General features: G+C 41.0%; 1 protein-coding gene across 1 annotated transcript; it reads left to right on the top strand.

Moving 5' to 3' along the window:
• The first annotated feature begins 478 nt into the window (after positions 1-478).
• On the top strand, positions 479-27570 carry SPDEF (SAM pointed domain containing ETS transcription factor). Its single transcript, XM_083171110.1, has 6 exons — positions 479-589; positions 3953-4354; positions 11946-12143; positions 13005-13052; positions 16877-17029; positions 24936-27570. Exons 2-6 carry the CDS (start codon positions 3979-3981, stop codon positions 25112-25114), a joined length of 954 nt encoding a protein of 317 aa, XP_083027236.1. The 5' UTR covers positions 479-589; positions 3953-3978; the 3' UTR covers positions 25115-27570.
• Positions 27571-27588: the final 18 nt, after the last annotated feature.

Raw genomic sequence — 27588 nt, 5'->3', positions numbered from 1 at the left:
CAGCAGCACTATATAAACTAAGATGATTCTACGGGAGAGATCAGGAAAGAGAGAAAAACAAGACAGAAAGAAGGGGAAAAGAAAATAAGTAAAAGGGTATTTAAAAAGAAAGGTAGAGGTAGAAAACAAACCTGCATAGAAAGAGTAATGAGAAGCTATAAAATCAGATTAAGAAGAGGTGTCAAAGATAATAATAAGATTCAGAAGAAGGAGGAAAGAAGAAAAGTTTAAAAACTATAAATAAAATACCATGGAGAATCTTGAAAATAAGGAATAAAAAAAAAAACAAGACGGGAAGTAGAGAGATGGTAATGACTGAAAAGAAAAGAAAGTAAAGAAAGTAGAAAGAAAAAAGTGGGAGAGACATCCCTTACTCCAGGGACACGTGTCTCTTCCAGGATTTAAAGCATCGTCAGCGAGAGACAGAGGGAGGGGAGAGGACCTTAGAAGAAAAGAGGAGGGAGAGGGTGAGGAGAGAAAAAACACTAGGTAAGAGAAGGAGATAATATAGAGGTAACAGACAGGTGTCATAGAGTTGACACAAATGACACTGTGACACCCCGCCGGTGGCAACGTACATTCTGCACAGGTAACATTTTATCTTTACTTTCAATATGGCATACATCCATTACTTTTTCAAATGAAGGAAATAATTGAACATAAAACCATACTGTACGATTTGTACATATATTTTCTGTACTACAATCTATTGGAGCTCATTGCCTTATTGTATGACTGATGTACACATTTTGTATATACCTGCTACTTTAATTGTGTAAGTTTATGCAGTTGAACCTGTTTTTTAAAGAATAGTTTTCATGTTTATTATTATGTTGTTAGTATTAGGGGATAAAAGGTGTAGAACACTGTGGGATTTATCTATTTTTCCAATCTGGTCCCATTAGACCCTATAATCTGTTATGTAACTGGTCAAATTAGAGGCGCCATGTAGGAACATTTTTCTCCTACTATGTCCAAACCAAAATTGTTCAGTGTTTGGTCCAAAGCAAAATGATGCTGTTATATATATAGTTATATATATATATATATATATATATATATACTTTAATAATAATAGACAATAGTGGCACATACACTGCACAAATGTGCGTAAAATGATAGTACAGTATTTCACTGTCTGTCCCTTGTGAATCTTTGTGTCATTGTGTCTCTGTTTACAGAACACTTTGCTTCAAGCTCATTCACTTTTTGAAGTGTTTCCAGGAGGCGCTAGCCCTAAACTGTCCCTGATAGATATAAGTGAAAATCTTACCCACAGTTATTTGCCATCTGTATGTCCATAAAATATTTTGATTGTGTATATTCATAATGAGCATCTGCATCATACATCCTTTTAAATTCTATTATTTAAAGTTACCTGTACTGCCCGTACCGATATTACATATGCCATTATGAAAAAATGTAGCTTTATTAAAACCGTTCTTTAGGGTAATGGCAGTAATACATTACAAAAGTAACTTATTCTATATGTTTTATGGTAACATAAGTGTTAAAGATAAAATATCCTGCAGGGATAAACCATTTGACCTTAAAACAGTCATGGCTGCCACTTTTTGTCTCCATTCTACATCTCTTACCCCTTCAGAAAGGGTATTTCATTATGCAGAGCGTGGTCTCCTGTAACAGGCTTAGAAATGTCTTTATCTCTGTTCATCCACTGGAATATATGGGATTTTAATGTTTTGAACAAAACTTAGCAACGTATACAGCACAAGTAAAACTGACCAATTCACAACATATCATTTAGATAAAACATAGGTAATTACCATGTGAATGAATTCTATGTTCTGTGTCACATACAGAGTTATTACTAATTCTGATGTATCACAATAGTAGTTGTAAATAGCTAAAATGATAAAATACTAGTATATATTTTGTATGAGAGACCTTATGGTGTGATAGGTTTCCATTGCTCGAAGAAAAAACTTTGTTTAAGCTGGCTAAGTAAGCATTTAATGGATTAACGCGTTAGTCACACAAACATGTAATATCTCTGTCACAAACATTTGACTTGCGTGCAGTAGAACAGAGAGTGGCCTGACCATAGTTTTACAGGTTACTTCTCTTTCCTTGCAAGACTGGAAGGACGCAGGATTGGGCTATAGGTAAGTTACACAGCAGAGTAATCTGTACCAGATGTAGAGGACCATGAAACACTTGCATCTGGTGGCTTTTTCTTATGCGGGGCCTTATTTGCTAACTGTCTTCGTTTCCAAGGATAGTCCCACGCATTAAAAACTTCTCCATGGTAATTTTTGCTATGGAGAATGCTTTTTATTTTTATTTTTAGAATATTGTCAACAACTTTCTTCTTTTCTTGTGTACTAAACATCATTCTCAGTAATGTTTTATAGTTTATGTAAAGCAATATCTATTGAACGTCTTCAAAATATTGTCACAAACGTTATGATATTGGGGGGAGTACATCAGCATTTCTGTATGGAGTGCACCCTCACGAGAAGAGCTGAAAGCAAGTTTATATTAATTGCTGTGACATCATGCCTGGAACTGAGGCAGTGAATTTGTCCCCTCTGTAGATTGCTGCACATGTGCATAAGCACTATACACATGTGCAGACCACCGCTGAGCACCTTCAGCGATAATTTCATATGCTGGGGCGCTTGTACAGTAATTGACAGGCAGGGGGCTTACCAGGGGGACACCACAAAAATGGTGGGTGCACCCATAGAAATACTGTGCAGGCCCCAGGGAATGCAGGCATTCCCTGCCTGCTTGGGGCAGGCGTCTGAGGTCACATGATGTCAGCACCCACCCCCTCTGTGGGGGGTGGGTGCCTTTGTGTGAATACCCCATTACAGCCCAGTTACATCTACCATGCTGCAAGAGGAGATGCCCTTGAGATCGGTATGACTCTGCATCTCCTGTAGTTTGCGTTCACATGGGTGAAAATGTATTATACCTTCTTGTTGTTTCTTACGTCATCACCTTACTGAGGTGAAGCACCAACATGTATTAACATGTTGGAAGCAGTGAAACCTCCCTCTGGCGATCGCTGGCAGGCCCACCACAGCACATCATTTTAGAGCTCATGTGCCGCGTGTCTCCTATGACCAGCTATCTGGGCATGTGCAAGATCTTGTGAGTCTAGCAAGGTCTTCTGCACAGCCAGGAGCCAGCAGATATCGCAGCAAGGGAAGCACTGTTCCTACTGCGGTGTATGTTATATTATAGGGGGCATAGCACACCTGTCACTGAGCAAACTACTTCATAAATGGGGAGAAGCTGTGTTTATACCAAATCTCCCCCATAGCGACCAGTCATACATTTACCCCATTGTTCTGAAGAACAGTGTGAATCATGCAAATTACGCTCCACAAACAAGACGTGACCTCAGCACTCAGCCCCAATGTTTAAAGTCACCCGTAAAGGGGATATACAGTATAACTGAGTGTTAACAAGTGTATAGGTATATATTTAATTGTTAAACATAATATTTCATTTGAAATAGTAACTAAGGTTGAAAAAAATACGTTAGTCCATCGATTCATTGTACTGTGTTATGCATTCAATATATTTACAATCAAACATATAAATGATGCTATATAGAAATATTCATGTTTCAATCAGAATGTCATAGTCATGTCTAATTATGTTCAGCCACAGAAAGTCTTTTGTAAATACATTTATTGCAATAAAAAGTTACAGTGGTTAAAATATATGACCTAGCACATTTGCAAGAACACTACAGCATCGAACAGCTGGTGATGAGAAGTTATAGAGAACATTCATAAGATCCTATATTGTGTACCGCTTCTGTAATTATAGGCCATTGTGATAAGGTCAAAATGACATCTACAGTATACATACAATATAAACATAGGAGACTGCAGCACTGTACTAGTGCTTTATTGGGTGTATGATATCATATTATTGTAGATACCAGAATATTTGTACTATTCTTTATCTTCAGGTTTTTGTGCTACACAACTCTGCGGAATGGGCAGCAGCGGTACAAACCTTCCATCCGTCACGCACACGCATTTGGAACTTCAGGATTCCTCACTCAGTAGCTTGGACAAACCTCCTGAAGAGGGGACACCTGGGTACTACCTGCCATTTTGTGACATACTTTACAGTAGTGATGGAGGAAACTGGGCTGCTAAAAGTCTTTTGCCAAATGGACATAGAGGAGATGGGCAAAAGGAACCTGAGCAATGCCCTGTTATAGACAGTCAAGGACTTCACCATGAGCTGGAGTACCAAACCTCACTACATCTAGAAGATCATTCCCTTGAACAAATGCAAACCATGGTAGTAGGGGAAGTTTTAAAAGACATCGAGACGGCATGTAAGCTTCTCAATATATCTGCTGGTGAGTAGCATTTCTTTTTAATCTATGCACCCAGTCAAAAAGATTCTATGTAGCTTATTAAGCATAGAAAATGTATTTAAATGCACATTTTTACTGTTTTCATGGTTTCTTTCTGTGGCTGTATAAGTAAGCAATATTAAGCAGGAAATAGGAGACAACACCTTGCTTATCCTATCTCCCAAGATAAGGGGAAGCCTAAAAGGCTTGTACCAAACCCTACAGATTAAAGCATAATTAAAGAGGAGTATAATGCTCTCTGCTGCAATTTGTGAATTTACAAAGTTACAGGATGATTTTGTACTTTTGTGAAAGCCACAACTCACATTTATCTTTACTATATTTTGATATGGATCACAGACAGGGCATAAAGTGGTCATGCAGAGGTGGGGGAACTAATTTCTCTATGCCACCTAATTATCCCCCTTCCCCTCCCCCCATTAGTCATAGACAGGGCCAGTGGTAGGGTTTTTGGCATCCCCCCTGCAAACTAGAATGCTTTTCTGTGAGAATTACTGTGCAGGGCCAATGTGGAGGTTAAAATGTCCCACCTCACCATTAGAGGTGGTGGAACTCAGTTCCACCCCGTTCCCCCTCACTTTAACCCCTTATCACAGGATAGTAAAACCGGTTCTCAAAAATAAATAGCTAGGCTTTATCACTGTTTTGGGACAATTAGACCACTTAATAGCTCAGTTATTTCTGTCAAGCATATCCATGCTTAAAACCTGGTTGGCTAATTAAGCAAATTAGGGATAAAACTGACCCTGAAACTAAGGTTGGTTTTAATTAACTTAAGCACATGCTTAACCGGCTAGCTCTCCTAAACTGTATGTTTGTTCTCTGTCAGAAGGTTGACAGAATTTTAACATTTACACCACAATATTGAATGTCAACATGGTTCAGACTGTCGACAGGTTGACACACCATCACAATGTTCACAAAGTGGACATCTGAACTGTCGCACCCACCCCCATATATCATACCTCCCAACATGACCCTCTCCAGGAGGGACAAAATACTCTGTTTCTGGACTTCCCTCTTATTTATGATTGTGATCACCTGTGTGGAAATAACTTTCTTAAGGTGCATACACACTGTACAATTTTCTTTGACCAATTTCATTGAAAGACACTTCCCTTGAACCCAGTGTCCTGGATGAAAGATATTGATGACAAAGATCTAGCTACAGTTTATAGGCTCTTTTTGTAAGATATCCATGCATGCACAGTTGACGAACAATCTTGATGAACAACTGGCGGGTATGCGCATCATCATTCATCGTTCATCGCAAACGCACTGAAAGATATTTTGACCAATTTCATTCAGAATGGCCGAAATGAACGAAATTGGTCAAAAAAATTAATCAAACATTAAGAGGGAAGTCCAAAACTGAGCACCCTTCTGGAGAGGGTCATGTTGGGAGGTATGATATATTTCATAACTATTCCCGCTGGGCCTAATTCAGACCTGATCGCAGGTAAAATTTGGGTACTTGTGTACTAGCACGGCGCCCATCGCATCGCAGACCATAAGGCATGCGATGATATGCGATGTAATGCGATGGCAGCCGATGTTATACAATTTAAAATTGTATACCATCGAATTGTATGGCATTGTATGCCATTCTATCGCATATACAATGGTATGCAATTTAAAATTGTATAAGCACCCTAATGGGGGCTTACAATGTTAAATGCACCCCCACGCCACCCCCACTATGAACGTGAACCCGAAGCGTGGCGAGCGCAGCAAGCCCGCGAGGGGGGGCGGTACGCATCCTATGACCTTTTCCTACCCCCACTATCCACGTCGGCGTGGAGTTGATTTAATATAGTGTGGCAAGCACAGCGAGCCACCGTGCCCGAAGCGTGGCAAGCGCAGCGAGCCCCGCGAGGGGACGCGGAACACATGTAAAGTAATACACAGCCCCTCGCGGGGCTCGCTGCGCTCGTCACGCTTATAGAATCAACTCCACGCCGACGTGTATAGTGAGGGTATGAAAATGTCGTAGGACGCATACCGCCGCCCCTCGTGGGCTCGCGGAGCCTGCCACGCTTCGGGTTCACGTTCATAGTGGGGGTGGCGTGGGGGTGCATTTAACATTGTAAGCCCCCATTAGGGTGCTTATACAATTAAACATCTTATAGGGGGCTTATACAATTTTAAATCCATCGCAGTGCATCGGGTGTATAGCATGCGATGCGATTATATGTCTTGCGACCAAATATCGTGGGCGCCGTGCTAGTACACAAGTACCAAAATTTGTTCTCAAAATGGGCATAAACATGTGCACTGAAGGTAGGGCAAATGTATTTGCCCTTTTTAAGAACAAATTTGTCCTGCAATCAGATCTGAATTAGGCCCACTTTCTTGACACATAAAATGAATACATTTCTATCTCCTTATGCAAAGTATATAGAGTGTATGGACATCCTCATATATCACCATCAGTAATCTTCTTGGCATGAAAAAACTGCATTCATATTTATTGACTTCATTACATTTCATTTGCATAATATCAACCTTATTATAATAATCCAAGTTTTGACATGTGATTCAAACTGTCAATATGAAGAGGGATAATTGTACTGAAATAAATTTTGGGTAAAATAACAATAGCAGCAAACAACTGAAATCAACTGTAGTCTAAACTAAGTGAAAAACCTTTAGCTTTTCTAGAAATTATTTTATCTTCATTTATAAAAGATTATAGATGACAAATGGCTTTATGCAGTTGCGCAACTTGAACTTTGTGGACCCCATAGCAAAATCTTAAAATGTCGTCCCCCCCCCCCCCCCCCCCCTTCTGACATTATATCAGCTGCTTTATTCAGTTGGGTTCCCGCATTTATATATATATATATATATATATATACGCAAACCAAGGGTGCTGTGTAGTATTCCATTATGCACCACTACACAGCTTCTTTGGTTTGAGTACACATATATACAGTAATTGTACAGCTGAATAAAGCCACTGTTGTAAATTGTGATTGTATCTAAATGTAGATATTTTTGGTGAGTGTGACATTATTAGATACATAGTCGTAGTATTGAGTCCCTTAACTGTGTCCATTTAAGAATGTTTTATGTATATATGCTTTAGTAATTGTTATGTATATGTGTATATTGTGATTTAATACTGTGATATAATAAATATCTCAATAATCAATATTAACAGGGGCCATACGGGAGCACATTATGGGGAGGGGGGATAGGGCTAGCTATAGGGGAGCACACTATGGGGAGGAGGGATGGAGGGCAGTACACAATGGGAAGGGGGTATGGAGCTGGCTATAGGGGAGTACACTATGGGGAGGGGGTATGGAGCTGGCTATAGGGGAGTACACTATGGGGAGGGGATATTGGGCTGGCTATAAGGGAGAACACTATGGGGAGGGGGTATGGGGCTGGTCCAAGGGAGCCCACTATGGGGAGGGAGTATGGGGCTGGTCCAAGGGAACACACTATGGGGAGGGGGTATGATGACTTACCATAGTACAGGGGTCCAGGGTGTCGGTTGTTACCGTCCATGACCGCCGCAGCAGGGAGGTACGGAGGCAGTGCTGCTGCACTGCATGAAGCTTGGAGGAGCGGCATGCAGATGCAGGTCTTTTGATTGCAGGGCAGGGCCCGCTCTTGGGGCAGCCGGCGCCACGGCTAAGGGTAAAAACCGGACCCAGACAAGACCCCGGACCGCCGGACCAGACATCAAAATCTGCAGTCCGGAGCTTGTAGTGTCCCGTCCTGGGGGTGTCCTGTCCGGGGGGCTTCACGTGACAGCTGTCACCAGGGAGTGGAGGAGGGGGAGAATAAAGCCTAATGGAAAGGTTCAACCTAAGTTGAAAGATAGAGCGCTATCACCCGAGTTATTTTCTTAAAAGCAGCAACTTGAATAAGGGGAGGTCAACCCCTTAGAAAATGCAAAGAGAAAAAGGTTTTTTAAGCAGCACTTAACAGTGGAGGACACTAAATGGTAAAAAATAACAATTTATTACACAGTTAAAAAATCAATCAATTAAAAGCATATCCACATGATAATGGGGGCAATGGGGCGAGTGTTGGTAGGACCAAGTGGTGAGGGGGACCAAAGTATATGACCTGCACTGATCCGTGGAGATGAGTCCTGATGGAGTACAGTCCAAGACTAGTCTGGGATATCGCTGGAGGGATCGGTCCTGAAGGATGTTGGAGCAGGACCAATCTTAAACCTCAACCAGTGTTGCGAAAGGTGATTCCAGTAAGGGTCTGTAATTTCCAAATCGGGTATAGTTGGTAAGATGACGGCAATCAGATGAATTAGCAGGAGATGGTCCAAAGTGACACTCAAGGTCCAAACCAAGGGGGGGCACCAACCTGCTCCAACATCCTTCAGGACCGATCCCTCCAGCGATATCCCAGACTAGTCTTGGACTGTACTCCATCAGGACTCATCTCCACGGATCAGTGCAGGTCATATACTTTGGTCTCCCTCACCACTTGGTCCTACCAACACTCGCCCCATTGCCTCCATTATCATGTGGATATGCTTTTAATTGATTGATTTTTTAACTGTGTAATAAATTGTTATTTTTTACCATTTAGTGTCCTCCACTGTTAAGCGCTGCTTAAAAAACCTTTTTCTCTTTGGAGAATAAAGCCTCCCTGTATGGTCCGGGCATGAGGCTGTAATCTCCCCTTCCCCATGTCCCTGGTGAAAGCTATCACAGGTATCCCCATGGACAAGACACCCTCCAGACAAACACCCCCTTGATAGCCTGCACCCTCTATAGTTAGGCCACTGGCTTTATGGAGTATTGCTTATACTCTTAGATGTGTAACTCCAAGAGGCAATGGAGACTCTTGCCTACGGGCTCCAAGCTCTTTAGGGGTAACTGCTTGTTCACAGTTGGATCCAAGTGTTACTGCAGCTCTTCCAGTGCTTATGTACAGTTAATCAGTTCTGTTCCAGGAGCACTGATAATGGAGGAGTTTAGGGTTAGGTACTTAGAAGGGAAGATTGGGGTCAGGCTGCGTGCAATGGGGGTTAGGTTTAAGCGGCACGTACAGGGTTAGACACTAGTGAGGAGGAATATGGTTGGTCGGCAGGTATGGAGGGTTAAGAACGGCAGGGAAAGGTGAGTATACTACCTGACCCTTGTTGGGATTCCCCCCATTTTGATGCTGGCATTAGTATTCTGATTGCGGGCATCCCCAGCTCTGTTCATCTGTATGTATCTACTGCTGACGCCAGCAATAGGGGAAAGGACAGTTCCTGTCTTGCCCCTCTCAGCCTTTGTGTATCAAGCAACAATGCACCCGTGACCCATCGTTGCTGCTAGACTGTGATGTGGCCTGGGACCCACTTACTGAGGAACTCTGATTCATGCTTCAATCCTCTGAATCTTGTGAGTTTGATCCTGATCCACTGCCTTTTGTCACACCAATTTTAACTTGCCTCCAGGTGACACCTCTGTAGCCTCTCAAATACATATTAGAATAAAATCCAAGGGAGATATTTCTGTTTTTCAGAATATAAAAATGTGTTTATGAAAGGTTGATCAAATCTGACACGTGCCCACTTGTAACTGAGTGGAGATATGTGGGGATGTAAGGGGTCTAACAAAGGGGTCTAACAAAGGTTGAGTACAGAAATTGCAGATAACTGCAAACAAATAAAGACCTGCACAGAGATGCATATACTGTAGATTGATGTACTGAGGACATACACAGGATATGGTCATTAGGTTGACCCTATTAAGGTCGAAATGCATTGTGTCGGCCACTGAAGGTCGACATGGCCAACAAACAACAGGATTTGATGGTGGACACAAGCATTAGGTTGACACTGGCAAGGTCGACAGTCAAACGTTGGAGTTTTTCACATTTTTGTTTTTTGAGCTGCCATGTGCCGACAGGCGGTATTTCATGCCCTGTCATCCCCTAGGGTGTGGAGGGGAGACAAAATAGTGTGCCGAAGGGGATGCAGTACACTTTGACAGTGTCCATGTTCCCTATGTCGACATTCCGGAAAAAAATCATGAAAAACTCATGTTGTCATATGCTTTACAACATTAATGCTTATGTTGACCTTCCAACCCTGTCTACCTTAGCCATGTTGACCTATTTCAGGTGTCCATCTAAGGCCTGTTCACCTTCAGTGGTCTACCCAATGCATGTCGACCTAAATTCGGTCGACCCAGTGACCCCTACCCACATACACAGACATAATGATTATAGTCTGCAGTGCTATATTGCTGCTTCCCATTATAAGTCTGCAGGTATGGGCATTGATGCTTTCAGCATGAGCCCCGTTATCTTCATGAGTTGCTACATGTAACAGTGGAGGATACAGTATAAGCTCTCTTCCATAGGCAGTGTTGCTCATGAGCAGCATATAGACAGTAGAAACTAGAATATATAGAACAGTGAGAACAATATTAGTGCATATGAACAAGTCAGTTATCTCTCTGGGGTATAAACAGTTCTATCCACAATAGTTCCCTCCAGACACAGAATATTCAAAACAGTTAAGTGGGAAAGCGAGTTTGGCTGGGCGGGGTGAGAAAGTAATCGGCTAGTGCTAATATGTATGTCATTATGCAAGTGTATGCGTTCCAGTGTGTGACTGTTTATTTTAATACCTAAGACTGTACGTGGATATATTATTTGTTCCTGTCTGTCTGAAGCAGTATGCATTTTTAATATATTATCAGGATTAAACTGATTTTCTGTTCGCAATTTGTGATGTATGATTTCATTGTAGGAAACGGTGCTTTTTAATGCTAAAAAAAGACTATATAAATACAGTATATAACAGAGTTTTATTAATTCATTGGAAGGTGAAACATTATACTAACAAATAAAAATATAATTCTAATAGAGACATTGTGCTGCTGTCAGGTGGATATGTAATTTTGGGGGACATATTTAGCACCAATTATGTTTTTGAAATGTGTGGGAAGAAATCAGAAACAATAAGAGAACATACAAACCCCACACATATAGGGGATTATTCTGGTTCACTCGAAAAGGCACAATCACTCTCTCATGGACAAAACCATATGCACTGCAGGTGGGGCTGATGTAACATGTGCAGAGAGAGTTAGATTAGGGTGGGGGGTGTACTTTAAACTGATATCTATATTGTAGTGTAAAAATAAAACAGCCAGTATTACCCTGCACAGAAACAATAGAACACCCAAATATAACTCTCTCTGCACTTGTTACATCAGCCCCACCTGCAGTGCATATGGGTTTGTCCATTAGAGAGTGATTGTGCCTTTCTGAGTGAACCAGAATAACCACCATGCTACTATGTTCCATCATAGCGTCATTTTACTGAACTATAAGTACCTATTTCAAATATTTTGTTATAATTTAGCATATAGGATAAAAACATGTATTGAGAACTCCATCTGTAACCAACCTCCAGTGAAGGTTCCAGTCTAGTTCCAGTATTTAAGTTATTTTCTAGTTAATTATTTTACGATTAAAGATAAACGTTGAATGAAATGTCCTCTACATATTCCCATATTCATTGCAATAAAAGTTGAGTGTCTATCTATGAGAAGACATACTCCCAACCTAAACATTCTCCTTCTCTAATTAGATCCCATGGAATGGTCCTCAGGTAATGTTCAGAAGTGGATACTGTGGACAGAGCACCAGTATCGCCTTCCACAAGTGGGTCGAAGCTTCCAAGATCTAACCGGAAGAGATGTGTGTGCACTGAATGAAGATGGCTTCAGAGAGAGGTCTCCATTGTGTGGGGATGTGTTGTATGCTCATTTGGATATATGGAAGTCAGGTAATACAGCACCAGTATTGGTACAAGAGGGATGTAATGATCTATGGAGTACATTTACAAAAGCTTCCAAAAATAAAAATAGTTGGTGTTGCCTATAGCAACCAATTTTTCCAGAATCATTTCTATATTGCATCTTATTTATTTATTACATTTCTTATAAAGCGCTTACATATTCCGCAGTGCTTTACAGAGATAGAATATATGAACATTCACATCAGTCCCTGTCCCAGTAGAGCTTAAGGTGCCCACACACGCACCGTTCCCGGCGTGCGTTGTGGGCTTAACTAGCACACATAGCATCGCATCGTATGCCTTGTGCATACGATGTGCATGCGATGCGATGCAATGCTATGCTAGAAAAAGCTAGTACAAAAAGTATGTGCAGCACATACTTTTTGTACTGTACGATGAGGTGCCGCGGGAGCGCGCACCCCATCGTACAGCATCGCACCGCCGGGATCGGTGCGTGTGTGGGCACCTTTACAATCTATATTCCCTACCACATGTACACGCACACACAGACATTCTAGGGTTAATTTGTTGGAAGCCAATTAACTTACAAGTATATTTTTGGATTGTGGGAGGAAACCAGAGTACCCGGAGGAACCCCAAACAAGTACAGGGAGAATAACTCCACACAGTTAGGGCCATGGTGGGAATTGAAGCCATGACTTAAGCGCTGTGAGGCAGTAATGCTAACCATTACACCATCCGTAATGCCCATCTTAAAAAATGACAGACATAATCTAATTGGTTCCTATGGGGAACACTGCCACTATTCATTTTTAGAAGCTTTAGTAAATCTACCCTTGTAACTTTCCCGAAGTTACTGCAATCTAAATCCTTTACATGTCTTTGCAGCAGCCTGGATGAAAGAGAAGACAGGACCTCCAGATCTGAGATATTGCGGTAAGGTGGAAAATTATGAAACTCGACTAAACTTGATTCACTAAGCCCCCTAGCAGAGGATCTCAGCATTTCAAACTGATAATGAGCGAGATGTACTAAGCCTTTAAAAATGCTAAAATGAAGAGTGATAAATGAGCAACCAATCAGCCCCTAACTGTTATTTTTCAAACCCAACCAGTGACATGGCAGATATGAGCTGATTGGCTGGTTGTTTATCACTTTATTTATTTTTTAATTTTTTAAGCTTAATACATCTATCTCAATATTTGTAAATGTCATGATTTTGGGCAAAGAACAGATGACAGTAAAAGAGTAAAAAACATTTTTTTCTAACATTTGCTAAAAATATATATTTTTTCTTATTTATTGCAGTAAGTTCCTGTAGGAAAAGATTTAATCACTAAATGATGCAGCTCTTTACACATACCACCCAACATGTTCACTTTATAAATCTATTAGGGATGTTGCCTTGCGGGGATGAAGCGGCTGCAGGCCATGCCCCAGTTCTACATCCCTACGGGGGCATAGCCAGTGCTGTGTACATTGCTGGCCATTCCACCAGCCCCTCTGCCTCTGTGAATAGACGCTGTGCGCATGCGCGCAGTGTCTCTTATCCGCTCTGAAGTGCCGTGCAGGGGGGGGGGCACTCTCACCTGCCCCTCTCCCACCACTGGACACTGCCAGCCCGATCAGGATGCAGGACTGTCCCTAAAAAACAGCACAGTCCACCGAAACGTGGGACCGTTGGGAGGTCTGCTTTACATGATGCCACTAAACACTGTCACAAATCCCCTAATTTCATGACTTCCTCCTCTGATACATGGAAAGAGACACACTCATGAATGTGCAGGAGTGATATACATAGTTGGGGACTCTGTGTTGGGTGGAATCAGGACTGGTCTGAAGTTTGCTAGCCTAGCATGCTATGTGAGAACTTTTGGAGTTGCACCTCCAATGCAACTACAACCCCTCCTCCACAGTATCAAATGACACACATTCACTCCAAGAATTGTGAGTACTACTCAAAACCAGGCCCTTTTTCTGAATAAACACAATTGTGTACATTTGCAGTTATCCCTGTGTACGTAGATAAATTGAACATGATGGGGTAAATGGATTCCATCATTTTATCGAATGGCCACATCCCGTATAGGGGGTTCTACAATGGGAATAATGTGTATACTGTAAGGTGCTCTACCATGGCATACAGTAATGTGTATAATGAACACTACTATGTGGTGTATTGTGAAAAATGGACACTGCTTTGTGGTGTAATGTGAATAATGGACACTGCTCTGTTGTGTAATGTGTATAAAGACACATTGCTTTTTGGTGTAATGTGTATAACGGACACTGCAGAGCACTTTATAGCTAATAAAAATGCTTACGTTGGAGGGTATGCATACAAAATATGCTCCATGCAGAGCAGATAGGACGGACAGAGAGAAAATAAGGAAGAGAAGGAAGAGGCTGGGAGGGAAAGGGAGGATAGGAACAGACCTTTGATTTGAGGCACAGTGTATTGGTGGCTGGTTCCAGTGGAAGGAACAGTCACCATGAAGCAGAACAATATTTAAACAGCAATATGGACCAGTAGCTAGGAAAATTAATACAGTACCTCTGCTGCCGCTCAGCAGTGGTGGTGTGGGTCAGATGCCTAATTTAACCAACCACAGGTCCTAACCAGGGTGGAGGGGCAGTGTAATTGGCTATCCCGGGGCTATCATCTGACCCGGGGCCCGTTTACACCAATGGGGGAGCCCAACCTCTCAACCGCAGTGTCCTTCAGTCAGTATGGAGGGTGGAGTGAATAGGGGCTAGGGGTGCACGGAGGCTAGGGGCAGCCCAGCGGCTTACCTTGTTTCTGGGCTTTCCCCTAGTGTGGCAATCGGCTGTCCTGGCGCGTCGTTCGAGGGCCCGGTACTTGGAGATGATGTCATCTCCAAGCACCACCCCTGCACCCGTGTGCGGTGTAAATGGTACCAGTCTGAGAATATTCCAAGTCGGCACAGCAGTGTAAATGGGGCAAATTCCGGATCTGACCCGGATTGGAACTGTGTTCTAAATACCACATCGGATCCAGGATTTTGGTGTAAAAGTGGTATAAGTAACCTAATGAGTGATCCAGCTTCACAGAAACACAATCCAAAATTAGGGTGTATCCGGGCAAACAGCTTATGCGCCTTGACAATTATCATGTGACTCCAAATTGTATATTTGTACTTTGCTGATTTGTATAAAAAAAAGCAATCATTAAGGTACTTAGGGCGGGATGCATTAATATACATCGCCGCCCCTTGCCGCCCAGCCGCCGCGATGCTAGCGCATATGTATTAACATATGCGGCTAGCATCGCACTGCAGTGACGGAGGCCCCCCGCAATACCTATAATGTGGTGTGCGGGGGGTCTCCGTCACCTCCTGAGCACCTCCTCCTCCCCTCTTGCCGGGACAGCTAAGCAAGCTGTCCCCGGCGCCTCCTCCTCCCCCCTGCAGCCGGAAGGATGTTCGGCTGCGTCGCTTGGGGAAGGAGGGGTTTACCTTCTGGGTCCAGAAGGACCTGATGCCAGGTAAGTCAGAGGGAGGGGGGGTCGCCGGAGGCGGCAGGTTTGCGTCGTGCGGCGATAGAAACCCATAGGCTTCTATAGGGTATCACCAGGTGGCGATACCCTGCTATGCGGTGACGCGGCTGGGTTTTCATGTATTAGAAAATGCGGTAAAACCCCTGAAATCGCATTTTCAGCTTAGTACAACCCGCCCTTATTTACATGAATGATGAGGTTTCTAAAAATGTTTATTAATTGATCTTATGTATTATTATTTGCCCATTTCAATTGGTTGAATTTAAATGATAATAATATGTTGTATCCTATTTTGCAGTGTTATTACAAATTATTTTGAGACTTACTTATGCCACAGGGATTTAATGGTTAAAAAAAATCTAAATATATTGTGCAAATTAGCATTCTTTTCAAGTATATGGCCTATGAAATACAGATGTGTCCACATACATCTTTGCTATTTTTCTCAATTTGGCACAACATGCACAACACGGCTTTTCAAATGTAGCAAGTAGATGGATTCTTATATTTTTTTTGCAGCAGTAGAATTTGTATAAAGTAATAGATTAGAGAAGCAAATTGTAATAGTAAATATAGAGTAGAATAAGATTCTTGGGGGGAGATTCTCTAAGAATCTCCGCCCCCCTTCGCCGCCCATCGCATTTATAATTATCGCATATGTTCTAACATATGCGATAATTATAGCAAAGGACAGCTCTTGCTTTAAGAGTCGCCGGGTCCCAGCAGGTCTCGGCGGCTCCCCCCTCCCTCACACACCCGGCGCTGCTGCTGCTGCGCCGGGCTCTCCTCCTCCCTGCACCCGGAAGAGGATCAGTGCAGGGAGGAGGTCACAGGTCCGGGCAGCACAGCTCTGTGCTGCCCGGACACAGGTGAGGGGGGAGGGGGCGATGCGGGCCGGCAGGGGGTCCGTGCGGGGCGGTGGGGGGTCGTTGCGGGGCGGTGGTGGGATGCGGTAGAAGCCCATTGGCTTCTATGGGGCATCGCCAGATTTTTCTGGCGATGCCCCCCCGCCGTGTTAACCCGGTGGGGGATGCTTACAGCATCCCAAAATGCGGTAAAACCCCAGATAACGGGGTTTTTACCGCATTTTTAGCTTAGAGAATCTCCCCCATGAATTGTACTGTATGTTTTAGAGAAGTAAACTTTCACAATTCATGAAATTGAGTACGAATCATTACAATGCTTGGGACTGTGGTATCAAAATTAATTGGCATTGCCTTTGTTTTATGTAATCTATTTCCAGGAGGAAGTGGGGTTGTAGCAGAATGTTGGGCAGACACAGAGGTAGACTCCTCCAGTTCCGGGCAGCCCATCCATTTATGGCAATTCCTAAAAGAGCTTTTACTGAAACCACACAGTTATGGACGTTCCATCCGCTGGCTTAACAAGGAAAAGGGTAAAAATGATTTTTTATTTTGTACATTTTTTTTTTTTTTTGTTCAAGATGGTATTGTAGGAATACCAGTATTCGCTTTCATCAAGGTTACAAAAAGTGACTCTGCAGCAGATAGATCTTGGTCTAAAGCTGGCTATACATTAGAACTACCTGCATACGATGCAGGTTGTATGATCGATTGAACGAGCGATAGTATGTGCTATAAAAAAACACATACAATCTGCTTATCTGTGCATCACATATGATCAGTGGAGTGACCTCTCAACCTGTGGGACCGTGCAGCGCCCTGAAATACCTCATGATGTGCATGTGACATGCACATAATCGATCGCACGACCCGTCAAAGGTATGCGTTTAGTCCTAATATCGTTTTGACGTATGGCTAGCTTAAGTATATTGTTCTGCTTGGGAACCATGGTCTCCTTCCGTGTCTGTCCTTTTATGTGCCCAAAAAAGATCTGAGTTTGTAGTATACAAACTAAAGATAGTACCCATACACAGGGATCTATGCTAATTTAAACTTTCACATTGGGATAGATGCCGGAACAGCTAATTATTTATACTCTTTTCACATTGCACAAATAAATAACCTGGGTCCAACCCGGGTTGTTGCCGGGTTGACCCGGCTTGACGTGTGAAGTGAAAGGGCCTACCGAAATTACCTGGGTCCAGCAACCAGACATTCCGACCCAAGTTAAAAGAAGGGTTATCCCGGATCCCATTCACACTATAGGGTGGAGGCAGGTTCAGCTCCAAGTGCTGCCTCCTCCACCCCCCACAATGATGTCAGCAACCTGGCTTATTGCTGGGTGACATCGCATCTCAAATGTCCAAATCCTGGGTGTGACCCAGAATTTGCAATGTGAAAGGGTATAAGCAGCAAATGATGCGTTGCTTTTGCTCCATTGGACATCTCAATTTTAATTTTTGGTGGACTAACTAATATCTGCATTTACTATTATCTGCAGTTGTGTTGCAGAGAAAATTGCACTTGTATTAGCGCCCATCTCTGAATCAGGCACGTCGATAATATACATTTCCTACACCCAATCTCTATCCCCTTTTTACCTTTGTTACTGATTAATCACGAAAACAAATTTCAGTCTGTAACTAATTATGATGCATATAAGACTACAATAGTAGTCAATAGTAGTTTTGGGATATACATCTTATTCCAGAGAATATAGAATCCTTATTCCTGTAAAAAGAGATTCAACAATATCACACCTTATTAGTGTTGAAAAAGTGATAAAAAAAATTACACAGGGGGAAATTTACTAAAATGGGAGTTTCATTTCACATGGGATGTTGCTGTGGGTAACCAATCAGAATCTACTTATTTATTTAGCACCTTTTACAAGGTAATAGATAGTATCTGATTGGTTGCCCATAGCAACATCCCATCTGAAATAGAACTCCCATCTTAGTAAATTTCCCCCACAGTCCTAATGCTACATTGGTGTGTAAAGAGAGACATAAAGACAATAGTTGTATTCTAGTAATAAGGATTATAGCCTGTCTGGTGTCCTCTCTCATCTGTTATAATGGAACAAATTCCAAGTGGTCATTATGAATAGGGCTAGAAAGAAAATGACAAAGGCTAATGACCAGAGCTTTTGGTAATATCTTTACATCATTATTTAATCATGATATGGGTCAGTAGCTTATTCCGACCCATATCATGAACCATGTTGGTCATTGTTTGGTGGGCTCTGGAGAAAATGCTTTACTTTAAAGAAGTTCATAAGATATACAGTAGGTGTGGCACAGGGATTAGTTGAAACATTTTATAACAAGTGATTGAGAAGTAATGCACTCCCGGGACCACCCCTGTATGTTATCCCTTAATGACTTAGACAACTTCCTACTTTGTTGTCTCCTTCCCTAGTTTGTTAGCTTTAGATTGGGTTAATCTACATTTCTGCTACCTAAAAGGAATAAGCTTTTGGAAAAAAATAGGATGACCATTGGCTGAGAAATGATAACTTTTCAAATGTTCTAGTTTTTTTTTTTTACCTGATTCTTTAAGATTAAGAATATTGGGGCAGATGTATTAAGCTTTAACAAGAGATAAATGCAAGTGTGATAAGGAGAGATAAACATCCAGCCAATCACCTGCTAACTGCCATGTTACAGGCTGTGTTTGAAAAAAGTCAGTAAGGAGGTGATTGGCTGGACGTTTATCTCTCCTGATCACCCTTGCATTTATCTCTTGTTAAGGCTTAATACATCTGCCCTATTGATTCTAGCCATCCTAACTGTATGCTTACAGCATGTACCAGTGGCATAAGTTTGTCCCAGTTTCCCGGAGGCAAGATGAAAATTGGTGCCGACCCCCCCCCCCACACACACACACACACACACACAACGTTAATCAAAATATATATAGTCTGTTATCAAATATACATTATGTACTCTATATACAGAGAGAGAGAGAGAGAGAATATTCGATCTGATAACATCTTAGTTAACTCCCCAACTTGCAATAGAACTGTTTACTTACTTGTATTTGTAAGGCTTTAACCTTTGAACTTGGTTTATCAGGGTTAAAAAAATGTATGCATATGTAACGTGGGTGATATTATTATAATTTCCCCCATCTTGGCTTTATCTGATAGTCACATGTTCAAATACAAGGAACAAGACAAGAAGCCAATTGAATAGTAGAGCAATTATGTAACACAGAAAGCCTGTAGAATTTTTTTTTTTAAAGTGGTACTATTAAAGGTTTATGTTGAGTATACTCCTCCTTCTACCTGCTTCTACTTTGTGATTAGGATTATAAACATGAATAGCTTTTGCAAAAATTACTTCTTCCGTTATGGACTCTACAAAGCCGAAATTTCTATAACCTTAGTTCTTTAACCCTTTGAGTGCCAAGTGAATTTGTTAAAATACTGTAGGTGTGAAAATTGCCAAGCTAATGTTTTTATTCATCATAATGGCCTGTAATGTTTTCCTTACTGTGTATAGGAAATCAAATCTATATTACACAATATTTGTTATTTGAATGTATATAACAAATTTGAGTAATACTGGCACCTTTAGGGGATATATTTGTCAGTTTTTGTACGGTTTGTTTTCTATTACAAAAAAAAACTCCCATTAATTTATTTTTCTTAGACATTTTTAGCAGTAGATCAATGAATAGGGTCAAATCTTATAGGCCCACTGTGCATGTCCCTGGAGCTCAGATACCCGAGGCATACCTCCCAATTAACAGTCCCGCAACAAATGTGAGCGACGCTGGCATTTTGAGCGGATGTTTTGCACATCTCTCACAGAGATGTTGGCAGTTACAGGGTTAAGCTTAATGTTGTATAAAGAGGGAATATGCATATATTCTGGCACAGTCTTTGATTGGTAAGACTATTCAAACTGAGGTAAATACACTGTCAAGCCGCAAAATTATGTCTATGGTTTAGGGAATGTTTCTGTAGCATTCTCTGGGCCCATTCATTTATGTGGAAGGCACTTTCAACTAATTTGGTTATGAATCCATTTTTGCATATAACATAGACCTATACATTCGGATTGTCTTCCATGGAGTGGGTGTGATCTTGCAAGACAATGCGACATGTCACACTACATATCCAACAGTGGTTGGACGAGCATGACCAAGACATCTAAGTACTTCCATGGCATGCTAAATCCCCATACTTTAACCCAAATAAGCATTGGTGAGACCACCATGACTGCCAAGTTTGCTATATGGATCATCAGCCACATACCCTTCAGCTGTGGGGTACACTGCATGGCTCCAGGTACCGTTGCCAACCTCACAGCTCATCTACCTGCTGTCTACACTAAACATGGCGGTTACTGTGGCTATTAGCTGGTGGTAATATTACTGTGACTTGACTGTGTATTCAGGACTGATGATTTGTTACATGCGCCACCACTAGGCAGCTTTAGGCATTTGCCTGGGGCGCCGGCCACTAGAGGGCAGCACTTGGGAGCAGACCCTCTGGATGGGGGTGAGCGGCTCCCTCTCTCCCCCCCCCCCCCCCGTGGAGCGATTATGCGGCCATCGCCGCTTCTCCTGCCACCCACAGGCCCCCCGTGGAGCGTTGCTGTGGCCATCGCCGCATCTCAAACCCCACCCCCCGGTGGAGCGTCACTGCAGCCATCGCCACATCTCGAACACACATCCCCCCCCCCTCCCCCCCCCCCCCCCGTGGAGCTAGACGCTGCGGCCATCGCCGCATCTCCAGCTGAGCGAATCGGCAGTGGTGTCTTGCACCAGCCCTGGTTACATGGTAAGTGGGGATCTAAACCCTGCGCTTCACTTCCAATATTCAAATAATATACATACACAGTGGTTATGGTATAAAAATTAAATTACATTTTATTTAAATGGATTTAACAGTATAAATAGGACAGTTTAAATAGCAATAAAAGAACACTGTAAATATGTGTTTAAAATAAGCTGAGTATATGCTAAATATATAAAATGATAATAACTGCTACTTCCGGTATACACACACAAATTCTGCCAGCACTATGCTTTTTCTAAGATTATTTTGCCATAGGCTGACATTGGCCTATTGATCTTTTTATATGGAAGGATTTAAGGGATGTAAATTTAATCATGGAGGTTTTTGGGAGGGAAATAGTGCTCACAAAGAATGGGGTTAGTAAGATGGCACAACCTGTTTTTTCAGGGAAACAATCTTTGGGGGTAAAATGAGAAAAATAGGTTAATAAAAGAAATGGTGTAAGGGTCTTTAAATGTAAGTTTTCTAAACATAAAAATATACTTTTGTAGATTACATTATTATTGTAGAGAATAACCAGGATGTTCTAGGTTGTTTGTGTTTAGTTATATTGTAAATAAGGCAGGATGGTTGTAAAAATGAAATACAGGGATTTTGGAGCTAATTTACTGCTGCTTGCTAAGCAGCGGTCGTTCACTGCTTAGCCAGCGACTTAACGCCGCCCCGCCAAATGCCCGAGCATGTCCTAAAACACGTCCCCTCGCATGTGGCTGAAGGGGAGAGAAATAATTTGATGGTCACCAATCATCGAATGATTTCTCAAATAATTTCTCTCCCCTTTGGAAATAAAAGTCAAATGATTGGTTGCCCATAGCAACATCCCATCTGAAATATTTATTTATTTATTTATTTACAGTTTCGGTACTTATGTAATAAGAAACCACAGTTTCTTATATATCGCAGCAGATTCCGTTCCGCTTTACAATAGTAGACAGTAATAAAACAAACTGGGTAACAACAGACAGACTTGGAGGTAGGAGAGCCCTGCTGCAAGCTTACAATCTATAGAACTCCCTTAGTAAATTTCCCCCACAGCATAAAGTTGTATATGTTTAAAGTTGTAATTTGTTTTTAAAAAAAATGCCTAAATTGCCCAGCAGATTCTGTACCACTGGGTTTATATTATAAGCACTGTAGTAGATTTGGATCATGATCGGTGGATGGAAGAGCAGGAGCAGCAACCCAGTACTAGTGCAATGGCTGATACCAGTCATGATAGAACTACAACATCTATTAATGTTAATCAGTGGCCAGAAAGTTTAAGAAAGGGTAACTGAAATATAAATATTTCGCAATGTTTAAGAAAAGAGGTTTAAAACAGCCACTTTGGTTTCCATAAAAAGAACAATAAGGCTGTGCTCATAAATCCCTGAGAGTCTAAGGGTGTCCACATTTTTTTTTATGTATTTCTGACATTTTTTACATTGTACTCATTGAGAAACTTCCAAGTAAGGATGTTGATGATAACATAATACAAATGGCTAGTGTGGATAAATAACAGTATGAGGGAGATATTTTTGTATCTGGCAGGATGTTGATGATGTTGTTTAAGTCAGAAACCAGTGGCACTAGTTCTTGCCAGTTATAAAAAATAAGGACATGTAACCAAAAAAGCCAACTATTGGATGTATAATTATTACCCAAATCATGATATTCGTGAAGGCATCTGCTCCACTTTTTTAGGCCAAATTTAGTAGAGGTAGGAATGTTGATCTAGGCACCTCCTCCATGTTACATCATTTGTAGCGAGTTCATGAAATGTGTTTTACAAAATTGTAATAATTTGTAAAATTATAAAAAGAAGTCCAGTATCAGTTGCCAGCTTTTTGGACCAGCACATGCAATCTCTGCCACTAACACCCTAATTATCAACCTGCTCATTAATGATTGTGGGTAGTCCATTTAAAATATTGTTTTGTGGGTCCGCAAACAAATCAAAAGTGTCAGTCCCTGTCTCTGAAGTGCTTGTTTTTTTGTTGTTTATCTGTATGTGTCCTTTCTAATATACAACATATAGGTGAATGGGAGAACCCAAGGACAAGTCCATCTTGCATGGTATCCGGACTATTTGTCTACAACAAGAAGATAGACAGCCATTAGGTCGACACCATTAGTTTGACAACTCAATAGGTCGACATGCTTTTAGGTCGACATACCATTAGGTCGACATACCATTAGGTCGACATGTCATTAGGTCGACACTGTCATTAGGTCGACAGTGTCTAGGTCGACAGTCATAAGGTCGACATGGTTTTTTTCACTGTTTTTTGAGCCGACATGTGCCGACAGGCGGTATTTCATGCCCTACCATCCACTAGGGCAGTGTTTTTCAACCACTGTGCCGTGGCACACTAGTGTGCCTTGAGCTGTTCTCAAGTGTGCCCCCAGATCTAGAGATGCCCAAACCAGTTTACAGCCATCACCAGTTTAAGTGTTATTTACTGGTCTCTTCTTTTCATTTAAAGGGCCAATGTATTTTATTTTTGTTACCTGTGGGGACCAATGTGATTGTTTTTTATATGGGGGGCAATAGGTTTGTTTTTTTCCTTTATGGGCCAATGTGTTTTGCCCTGTGGGGATGTCATGGTGTACCTTGGCAATTTTAAAAGCTTATTTAGTGTGCTGCAAGGTAGAAAGGTTGAAAATCACTGCACTAGGGCGTGGAGTTCGATTATAATAGTGTGCCGAGCGCAGCGAGGGGCTGCGGTTCACTTCAAACTGTGTCCATGTCGACTGTGTCGACATTTGGGTAAAAAAACAGTAAAAAAACCATGTCAACCTTTTGACTGTCGACCTAGACACTGTCGACCTAATGGCAGTGTCGACCTAATGGCATGTCGACCTAATGACATGTTGACCTAATGGTATGTCGACCTAATGGTATGTCAACCTAAAAGCATGTCGACCTATTGAGTTGTTGAACTAATGGTGTCGACCTAATGGCTGTCTATCTATCTTGTTGTAGACAAATGGTCCCGCATCCATCTTGCACAGCTTCTCTTTCAATTATGGGCTATTTGAGGAAATTAGTGATGGTGCATTTTGCAGATGCATACATTTTACTGGTTTGGTTATTGTTCTACAGTTTTTATTAATTTACAACAAATTATAACCAGAAGTAAAGTTGTGCTTCACATATGTCACTTTTAGTCAATTAATTAATTATTCATTCTTTTATGGCATTTTCTCTTCTCAGATATAGATGTTGATATAGCCCACATCTCAATTTAAATTTTCTTTTAGTAATCTATTCGATCAATCTACTGTATCTTTAGTATCTTGACAGTCTCACTCCAGGTCTTGGCACCCTATTATGATGCATAAAACTGCATAATGATAGTGCAGGCCCTGTATTTAAATTTTTACAATAATTTAATGTCAACCTCTATAGGGCTATAATTATATCTTAAAACTTAAAATATGATTTATGTACGCATTAGAAAGGTTAAATGACAACAACTTCTCAAGATGCACAGCTCAATTTGAGTCACCATAATGTCATTGGAATGGTATGGTATGGACATAATCAGGAGCAGTTTATATTTCCATTTGTAATATCATAAAAGCCATAGAAACATCAATTCTAACCTCTCTCTCTGGCCTTGTTATATTGTTTCAAATCTCCACAGGTATCTTCAAGATTGAAGATTCAGCTCAGGTTGCGCGACTGTGGGGTATCCGAAAGAACCGTCCAGCAATGAATTACGATAAACTGAGTCGCTCCATTCGACAATACTACAAAAAAGGCATCATCCGCAAGCCTGACGTATCCCAACGCCTTGTCTACCAGTTTGTTCAACCGCTATAAAGTGTGTCTGTGGCTGTAGAAGGAGCTGAGGAGCGCTAAAGAGATTAGTGTTTGGAAAGAAGCAAAATCTGGATGCAGAGCAGATACCACCAAAGAGAGCAGCTCATAAACTTGCAGAAACTTTTTTTTCTACAGAGCATGATAGAGGATTATATCAAATCTCACATATACTAGTTGCAACAAAAAAAAAACCACACATGCTTCAATGACACAAGAAAACTTTACACTTTACATTTTCTTAAGTCATCTTAACTACCGGCTTACTTTAGAAGTACTCAGTGATGTGAGACCTACTGGACTCAGTGACCTTAGAAGACAATGGGAGGTGGGGAGAGCAGGACAGAGTGACCATAGAACACTGCAAACATATAAGAGAAGATTTAACAGTCTATCCATGCTTTAGATCAGGATCACATGTTGCAATGATGTGCTTACATTAGAGCCTATGGCAATTGTCGCAAATTTCAAGGTCCATAAAATAATTAAAATGGGTTTGGAGTTCTAAACCCAAATTAGAGCAAGCTTGGTGTAAATCACTGCATGAATCTCTTCAGCCACAATTCTCTTCATGAAGTTATAACTCCCATTCGCATTATTTATTTTAGCAACATAGCCTTTACATTGTACTATACATTGAATGGAAGGAACTCATAAATGGTCAATATAGGTGCGCAACCATTACATATATATTTCTTTCTTATACATAACATGTAGTTAATTATTGTAGCAAACTCACCAACTTTTTATGATGCCCTCCTGTAGATCATGGGGGGGGGGGGGGTATTGCTCAGGTGTGAGTTATGAGTGAGCATGGTGTGGTGAGTCAATTTGTCGCCCTACTCACTACTCAGCAGAGGAAGTTGCAGAACTGAGCAGCAGGGATGCCATGATAAAGCAATTCCCTATGAATCCTGTAGTCATGCCCCATGATTGTCATTCTACTGTGGTTGAAGGAGGCTAGTCTGCTCTCTTAGAAGTTCAGGAGAACTTACCGAAATGTATGGGTCTCCCAAACATTACAGGTGAATAGGCATTGTTAGATTGTACTGACGTAGATTCACATGCTATGATCTGCTAATTAATTCTTCCTTACATTGAATAATAATTATATTTAGTTTAAAGTACTGCTAAATACAACTGATTCATTTAGCAAAAATCATTATGGACTGAGCGTTTAGGTATTATGTATACCTGCACACATTTTCGGATTTACTTTCACCTATAGCTTCTGTATTTCTTATACCATTTAACTGTATTTGACTTTATATGACCTTTATTAAATAATATTTGAAGATAAAATGTGTCTATAAATGTTCAGGAGGCCAAACACACTATAAATACTAACCATGTAATATATTAATAATATGCAACTGATATTTTGATTTAACAGTATGTACTGTTTTCTCGAAAATGTCCTGTGACATTATGTACATATACAGACTTGGGAAATTAGTGCTCAGAAGGAAAAGTTATTTATAGAAATGTGTGTAATATGCAAAAACAATGAATAGTTTGGCGCGGGTGTTTTAAAAAAGATGTTCCACTCCAAAACCTTTAATTTTTTTAAAGAAAAGATGTACACAATTTATTTGAAAAAATACATGCATGATCAAAAATTATACATACATTGATATATGATATATAATAAAATGCTTAAAATATATGTCACCCAAATAAGGTGCTGTGGTGGGCCACACTTATATCAAATCTCTGGCACCACCGCAGATGGCTTAGGGGTGAAGTCCCGGATAAATTGCAAGTGCGTCCAAAGTTCCTCTTTGAAAAGTGCTAAGATGTGCAAATCAGCTACGCGTTTCAGAGACCAACGTGGAACATCTTTTTATAAACACCTGTGCCAAACTATTCATTGTTTTTGCATATTGTTCCCACAGGAGAAGGTGTTCCTCCTCTATGTATAGTGGGCAGCAGTGTTTTAATCTTATTGCGGCAAAATTTCAAAAAACGTTTTTGATTGATAAATGTCTGTAACATCATATTCCAATAACACATTTAGCTTCAATGTAAGCATGACTGTAATGAGGCAAGAGTAACTGAAGTAAATTAGGAGCTTTACACATCTGAAAGCACATGTGCAAACAGTGGCTATGTAACCCATAGGTAAGTTTTTAGAGTCGGTATATTTCATGATTTAGCAAGCCCCCATAAAAACCCAAGGAAGTTGCTTTTCCAATGGAAAAATGGGCTGAAGTGATATATTTCATTTTTGTGAGAAAATTTCAAAACTGGCTGTGTTTTTTCTCTCTCTCAAGATTTCCCACAATATATTCTGAATGAATAGGCCCCTTAGTACACTGCTTAGCATGAGAATTGTGCAGTACTATATGTGCCTGAATGCCTATTTTTGTAATGTGTTTGTTTTATGTATTGTGCCATGTGAATTTAGTTGTACATTTATTTGTTTCAATATACGTGTATTTGTCCTTAAGCAATGTTGTGTGTAGTGGTGTGTGTAT

The sequence above is a fragment of the Crinia signifera genome, chromosome 2, assembly GCF_055691185.1.
Source record: "Crinia signifera chromosome 2, ASM5569118v1, whole genome shotgun sequence".
NCBI classification, from domain to species: Eukaryota; Metazoa; Chordata; class Amphibia; order Anura; family Myobatrachidae; genus Crinia; species Crinia signifera.
The sequence above is the reverse complement of the archived record's forward strand: the minus strand, read 5'-3'. Positions and strand labels throughout refer to the sequence as shown.

Excerpts from the sequence above, each read along its gene's own strand:
- SPDEF (XM_083171110.1), top strand. The coding sequence starts at position 3,979 with ATGGGCAGCAGCGGTACAAACCTTCCATCCGTCACGCACACGCATTTG. Across the intron at positions 4,355-11,945 it reads GCTTCTCAATATATCTGCTG|ATCCCATGGAATGGTCCTCA; the intron begins GTGAGTAGCATT and ends TTCTCTAATTAG. Across the intron at positions 17,030-24,935 it reads CTGGCTTAACAAGGAAAAGG|GTATCTTCAAGATTGAAGAT; the intron begins GTAAAAATGATT and ends AAATCTCCACAG.